At 36.4% G+C, this 7,695-nt stretch overlaps 2 protein-coding genes across 2 annotated transcripts; both read right to left on the reverse strand.

Moving 5' to 3' along the window:
• Window positions 1–1,100: 1,100 nt before the first annotated feature.
• Window positions 1,101–3,625, reverse strand: mdy (diacylglycerol O-acyltransferase). Its single transcript, XM_088037226.1, has 7 exons — window positions 3,320–3,625; window positions 2,692–2,820; window positions 2,551–2,645; window positions 2,452–2,504; window positions 2,291–2,396; window positions 1,762–2,240; window positions 1,101–1,713 (listed from the first exon to the last, which is right to left on the reverse strand). The coding sequence occupies exons 1-7, from the start codon at window positions 3,433–3,435 to the stop codon at window positions 1,207–1,209; spliced, it is 1,485 nt and encodes a 494-aa protein (XP_087893352.1). The 5' UTR covers window positions 3,436–3,625; the 3' UTR covers window positions 1,101–1,206.
• A 221-nt stretch (window positions 3,626–3,846) lies between these two features.
• Window positions 3,847–6,613, reverse strand: slmo (PRELI domain containing slowmo). The gene is made up of 3 exons (XM_088037227.1): window positions 6,450–6,613; window positions 6,236–6,401; window positions 3,847–4,585 (listed from the first exon to the last, which is right to left on the reverse strand). Exons 1-3 carry the CDS (start codon window positions 6,479–6,481, stop codon window positions 4,112–4,114), a joined length of 672 nt encoding a protein of 223 aa, XP_087893353.1. The 5' UTR covers window positions 6,482–6,613; the 3' UTR covers window positions 3,847–4,111.
• Window positions 6,614–7,695: the final 1,082 nt, after the last annotated feature.

Here is a 7,695-nt window from a genome sequence, read left to right on the forward strand (position 1 = left end):
TTTAATGATACGTTTGCGTAATGAAGAGTCTTTTTTTGCTGAGCAATATGACTTTAGTTTTTCGTTGAATTCAAGTACCTACAAGGAGCAATAACTACTAATTATTACTTACCACGATGGTAATATCTCCAAACAAAAACCTCCACCGACAGGAAATTGGCTACGCTGCAAAACACATTCATGTCGAGCAGTTACCTATTTTTCGAAATTAAAAGTCTCTTGCTGCGACTCTATCATTACCAATAAACAAGAATTGCAGAAGTTCAACCATAATTTAAATACAATCAATCTCGCCTTCGACTCGATTCCTAGAAGTTGAATTCTTCAGGAATTAATTACTTCTAATTGCAATATCGTAACAAGTTATGCAAAGTAAGTTTACAATGGCTGAAATTTTTTCTGTCTCAGGGATATTCCTAGTATGTACCCACACAGCAAAGTATGCAAGTTGCGAGTTTACTTTAGTTTATTACGCTCGACCATGCATGCCAGTAAGCGCCATCATTTATCAAATGGATTTTAATTTATCTCGATAATTTATAGATCGGCTTGGTCGCTGCACAAAAATCAGAACCGCTGCACAAGAAAAAGAACGTCTCGTAAAGCAGACTCATTTGGTGCAAAATATTAGTTTATGTGTATCCTTGACGGTAGATACTCGCCGCTGCAGAAAAAAAAAACGGGACCTACCTCGTTTCTTGAGAACTGAAAGGTTTCCATTTAAACAATGAAAATTTAATATCGTTGCGGCAAAGTTCAATTAACGATCTTTTTTGCAGTAGGTGGATATTATACTTGATTGATTCGTGTCTTGGAGTTAAATTAATCGCAAAAATCGGCGAGATAAAGTAAGTGAGAGTTAAATTAAACATTAGTTTATGGCAGGTTGATTTGTTGAGTGCATAACTGCGTATATAATGGAATGTTAATTAACATCAATATCATATCTCCCGACTAGAAAAAAGGAGTTTTTCTCTCTTTCAGGCTCTGCGGAATTATTTACTTGAATGAGTGAACAAGTGAACCGTGACTGGATGATTGCCTGGGAAAAATCGTAAAAACTATACTCAGCACTCACATTACACAACTAATTAAAAAAATTACTGATTTCATTTTTTATTAAACTTTCAAGTTACATAACAAAAGTAATAAATGCACATATAACCAATGCAAACGAACAATACAAAACTTACAACTAATCAGTCGTTACACATGTCCATAATCTTGTAACAATGACTGCCCGTAATGAGTTATTACGTAATCGTGGTAATACATCATTATGCACATTGGTTGGCCGATTATTAAGGACGCCCATACTACAATATTACCCATCCGGGGCCCATAACGCTTCTCTATAAATTTTGAAACATTGGCCAACGGGATTTGGGCCATCATCCCCATAAAAGCCCAAATTTTATACGTCTTCAAAGGTACACTAACCATGTACTCGTGAAAGAAGGCACTTATAAAAAATACAGTCATTGCAGCGATGTTTTTACCATATCCCATGTCCACCAACGGTAAATAAACATGTCGCACTGCCCATCTATGAACTGGCAGATTCCAAGACCGCCAAAAAGTGTCAATATTGTCGGCGTTCCACCAATCGGCATAAAAACTTCGATCAGCGAAGTGTAAAATTTCGCCCATAAAATTCAACCACGAATTGAATAGAATATAAAACATACACAGCCATGCTAAATGGTTCGGAATCTAAAAAAAAAACGTCAATGGGTGCTCTCATCAAAAATTTCACTTTACCGCAAGTTTTAACAGTCTTTCAGTGGCAAGAGTGATGTCCATGTTGCTAAATGGAATAAGAGAGTTTTTAACTGATGGGATCATGTACTGCTGAAAAATACAGAGGATGAGTTGAGTTCCTGCCAACACTTCAAAAAAGCGACGCAAGAGAAATCTTTTTCTGATCCTTTCAGTTCGAGGGAAGTTTAATTCGTAACATAAAGTGGGAGCAAATAGGAAGTAAAATAAGTCTTTCAATGTTAAGTTATCGGGGTATTGCACAAGGAGTTTTTCAGTATTGCTTTGATCATCTTTGGAGTCTTTGTGATGTGAATTATTGTCGTTTTCTTTGGGTAAATTGTTGTAAGATAGAGATTGGCGTCTCAAGCTTTTATTGTTTGAATTTTGGCGAGCGCTTCGGCACCACAAATTCACTTGGATGTAAGACCACAGTTTCAAGAAAAGGACGCTGTAAACGGTCGTCACCGTGGAAGCACCAACTACAAAAACATTTTAGTAACTTCAATTAAAATCTTGACTTTGTTATTACTTAAGCTGAAACCATCCTTGTAGTGAATTATTGCCATCGGCAAGAAGATAAGGACCAACAGATTAACGACGTGCATTATCAAACCAATCGCACTTGGAACGATTTCCTGAAATCAAACGAACTGCAAATTATCCAAAAAAGTGATTTTAAAACACACTTACAACAGCTAAAGCTTTTTCAGTAAGAAGACAAAAAATAACAGGAACTACAGAATCTACAAAAAAAAACTACATGAAAGTTGTTGTGTACAAGAAACTTACAGAGTATTAAAACAACGGATGGGTGTGCTGATCCTTGCTCATCTTGACCAGTTAGAATATAAAACCACTGAATCGGGTCAACCCGAATTCCGTATCTAGAAATGAAAAATGAGCCTCCGGTACAGTCTTGTTGTCCCTTACTTTATGAAGTTTTCCAGCAAGAGACGTAACCCTCCGATCGAAAGAAGCAAGAAGGCCCAGTTTACGAAGCCGGTGAAATTTTCGAAGCCTGAGTTCCATGATAATAGGGAATCTCTGGGTTTGTGAATACTGAAATTTGAATTTAGCGCCTAGTTAAGATTGTCAACTGTTAGACCGGTCGGTCTATTTTAATTTTATCGCGGTTAAATCGGTGTGGAGGACACCATTATCTTGTTACGGTGATCAAAATGTTCGAATTTCTGGAATTCTGGGGATAAAATGTTCGAATGACTTGACTTGACTAATGACACCTCCAAAGCCGGCACCTTAACCTCAAAATTGGTGACATTGATCGTTCTTGACCAACTAGGCTTGATGAATAGTAATTATACCTAAAAATGGACTTCAAAGAAGGCCGTGTAGTCGTTTGTAATTAAAAAAAATGTTCATATCTTGTAGTTAAGCCACAGTTCAGATTCTGAAGCAGGTTCTCTTCTAACCTCACTTCTAGTTGTCAAACCACAGGTGTCAAATAAAATCAATTAATTAATTCGAAGACTTATCGAACATGTTTCCACCTTTGTCAACAATTAGAGTAAACGCACAGTAATGAAGGTCGAGTACTTACGGTTTATCTGGTTGCAATTTTCTCAGTTTTTGTTCCACAGCCTGAATTTCTTCTGCTCTTGTGACACTTTGTGCCCTTCTGTGCCTAAGACCCTCTTGTTCACGGGACATTGTCATCACTTTTCATTTGTAGTATTTTTAGTGTCTATCAGTGATGATGATAACTGAAGAAATAATACGAACGCACACCTAACATGGTCGTAGGGGGGTTATCACGGTTGCGGTGACGTGACAATTAATTGAAAAGAGACAGGATGAATTGAGATTATGAGTTACGAGAGAGAAGCAGCGTGGGCATGTGTAGCTGGTTTGAGAGAAAGTAATTTTGACACGATGGGAGATTAGTTTTAGCAGTGCGGTGTGGGTCAAAATTTCGTTTTTTTACGTGACCTTTGTCTAGGATACGCTTATCTTATCAATAAACTGCGAGCAAGGTTCATTGTAGCTTCCCGAATTCAGTCTGACATGAATGAGTCACTCGTTTCCGATAATTTGGATTACATGATGAGGCGTAATTTAAAGCCAGTATCAGTGCACTAGAATTTATTAACATTATATACATCCACTATCCTAGAACATTCGTAAAGGAATGTCAATAAATAATTGATCAACTTATATACATTATTGTACACTTCTCATTCCTGATCAATCCTCTCGGGCTTTCCAAGCGACCAACAGCACTTCAGACTGTTTCTGTACAAATAATTTATCAACGCGTGAAAAACAATAAATTAAATGCCTAATACTTTGTCATTAACAAAATCAGTAAAAAAACCTAAACATAAAAATTGCACTAAAATTCAGAATAATTCCCTGACCGTAGCGTTTGTATATCATCAAAGCTCTTTTTGGCTTTCTGTGAGATATCATCCATCGACTTCTTCGCACTTGACGCAATATCATCTATCGACTTCTTCGTTTGATTGAATATCTCGTCTGTACTCCTCGTCAAGTCCTTCACCTCGTCGTTCAACTTTTTTATAACCCATTCCATGGCTTGACGACCCTTTCCAGCGTTGTTTGAGATTCTCGTCGCCAAAAGATCTTCCATATAATGGTTGAGAGGTACTCCTTTAACTGTGACTACCGCTTCTTGCTTGAGAAGTGTCTTATTAGGGTCTGAGGGATGTGGTACATAGTCGAGGGTTTCATTAACTGCGATATGCCGACAAAATGTTAGATTTATGGTCCTCAGGGTCATCTTCTTTGAGTTTGGGTCAACTTCTGAGTGCTCACGGGCGTAACAGACTTTGGCGCTGCCAATCAGCTGCAAAAAGTAAAGTGTCAGTTATTTACATTTCTATATTTAAAAAGTGAAAAATGCGGCGTGGCCAAGTTAAGATTATACAACAGCAGTGGTCTAATTTTAAGTTCTGCGTAAAAATGTGCAGAAATTAGAGGTGAAGGTCGACGTAAAGAGTAACGACGACATTCCACACAGATTAAATCCAATTACCGGGAAAGAAAATTCATTATGAATGAAAACTACGTTCCGTGTATTGCTGGTTGTGGTTAATCCAAGAATAATATTTGTTTAAATGAAAGATACGATTAAAACATCGTCTGGCCGTTTACCTTTAGTTAGCAATTAATCTCCTTTTAAAATAAACAAGTTTGGGAAACTTCCCGAATTTTTTATAGTTGGCTCCGACCTACATAAAGTATTTTATAGGCAATGTGCCTTTCAACAAAAGTGTACGAACTGTTCCGACTTTTTAAATAAGTTGTCTCATTCAATACTAGTAATAACCTTTCAAATTACAGTGATGACATTACATTCAATATTTGTAAGGATTGATTACAACGTGGCTAAATGGGGTTGATTCATAGTTGCTTCTTAAAATAGTTCCATTGCTATAAAAGGTGACACCTACGAAGAGGAAATTATTTTTAGATAAGAATAAAATTAATAATACAATAGATACAACACAAAGTTAAAATTGCTGAGACCCCCATATTTTTGGAAAATGTCATCGAAAATTTTGTGGCCGCAACTGTACATTCTTCCTCTCGTCAAACAACATAAAACAGCAATGAAAGTTCCATCATTATGAAGTCAATAAAACAATACCTAGAAAACAAAGGTCACACTATAAAATGACCCATCATCAATGTTTTACCAATTCTCAATCAATAAAGACACACAAAGTTATCACCCCGCTAGACAAAAGATAACCAATGACATAAGCAAAGAAAGTTGCATAAAAAATGGATTTATAAAGCATATCCAACATTACGCAATTCGCATAGTTGAAATATTTATTTGGAAAGTTATTCAAACGTCCATTTCGTAAGGATTAGCCGACGTAAGGGCTAGGAAGAGTAATAATAAGATAACGGAGAGATTTACAATGGAAAATTTTTGAATTTTCGCGACATGGCAAAGTTTCCTGACCTAGTGGTGATTAACCTTACGCTTATCCTCCACCATGACCTCCCAGAATACCAGGTCACGGTAATTTCCCCCAACTGTCAAATCCCACGAATACCCATAATTGATAGGAAATCAATAAAGTAAGAAGACAATTATGAATAATTTAAGTGACCTCCACAAGCACACTTAAGTCTCCTAAATTCAGAAAAAAATTGCTGTCGAATCCAAATGCACCTCACGTGGAGGTAATGACTCAAAGGTCATCCTACAAAGACAGAAAGAATTTGGAATGAACTCAAATTAATCAACTCGACTTTGTACCGTCGCCTTAACCGCTCGTGCATAGAGACCACTTTCGCTTACGTCAGCCATGACGACTTAAGTCTGATCGACTTAAGCTCGCAGACAGATTCCCTATAAACGTCACTTAAACGTCATTTCTACTGTTTGACCTTAGCCAACACCGCACGTGTTTCCAAAATTAAAAAATTTGGCACGACCTCTGCACATGTTGCAATAAATGGGGGTCTTTATGTAACTTACCGCTTGCGCCCACTTCGGAAAATACCAAATGGAACTGACTAAGCGATGGGTGTGAAGAACCCCATTTACGACCTGGCGCTCGACAACGTCTGTCCCAATCACGGCGGGATTATGGGGGTTGGGATATTTTCTCCATGCAGCAGTGGCCACGGTTTCCCACGGATGACTATAACACAATTTTAGCAAAATTGACTTACAAAAGTTAAGTACTCACTTAAATACATGTTCACTCGTCCAAATCTTCATTGTGTTGTGGCTTGTTTTGTTGCAAACTTAAAACTAAAGGGAGATCAAGTTTTGGACTGGAGACAACCGCCTCTTCACTCGATGACAGCTGTGAAGGGAATATTCCGTGTTGCCACCTTAAGCCGGTTAAATGTTACTAGAAAGAGCGCCCTCTTATGGAAAATTTACACGTGCACGGCGGGAAAATATGAATGGAATTATTGGAAGATTGCCAGGCTAAAACAAATGGGTGAAGGTAAAGATATATGCTTTATTTTTGTTCAATAAAGATTATTCTCGATGTTAAATGGAACATTTTGCGCCGATACATGCAAGTTATCGTAGACAAAAATAAATTCAAATTGGAACAATTGGAAAAATAATATGTTGACCCTGACACTATGAAAACGACAGCGCTTAAATGGATTTACAACTGATATAAAACCATAAAGAATTATTTTATTTTTCTGTTTTTGCATTCATTATTTTTCTAAAAACCTTAAACTAATTCTTATTACAAAATAGAACTGCTGTGTAATCTTATTTGTTATTAAGAAATCAGATGATAATCGAAATTGATCTGATTTTTAAGTATAAAACTGAAATATTTTTGACACAGTTTTCACATATTCTTATTAATCGAACTGTGATGATTATGATAGGTGGAATTCAATAAAAATGGAATCAGGACAAAATATGAATATTTTTATGAAAGTAATAAGATCAAATAAAAACAGCGTCAAAGCAGACATTTAAATTTGAAATGAATTGGTGACCTTGCACACTATAAATTATGACATATGAGAACTGTCACCATTCTTTGATACCACTTACAGGCGTACCAACAGAATTCAAATACCTATGAGAACACACCGCTTTTAGTCAAACCACGCTTGTAATAACTTTATCTCTTTGACCTTGCTTACTTTTTTTATTCTAAATTACAACAAACATATCTATTTACGGATTTTGAAAGTATGTCGTTCTTCTAAAAACTTCAGGTTTCCGGCTTAATTTTTGATGTAAAATTTGCTTGTAACGCTCAAACAAGCGCTAATGAAATCAATTTGTTGAGAAAATATAACTTTGTAGTATGTCAATGATACGCTATGCAGGAAAAATACAGCAAAAAAACTGATGTTTGTGAAATTGATGTGTTGAGAAAACTAGTTCCAATTTGCAAGATCATGTTATTTTGGTTTTTATGCACATTTGAAATGTAAACGAGGTCATTT

Source organism: Gnatocerus cornutus, chromosome 5, assembly GCF_029298725.1.
Source record: "Gnatocerus cornutus isolate USDA-ARS CGAHR chromosome 5, icGnaCorn1.1, whole genome shotgun sequence".
Lineage (NCBI taxonomy): Eukaryota > Metazoa > Arthropoda > Insecta > Coleoptera > Tenebrionidae > Gnatocerus > Gnatocerus cornutus.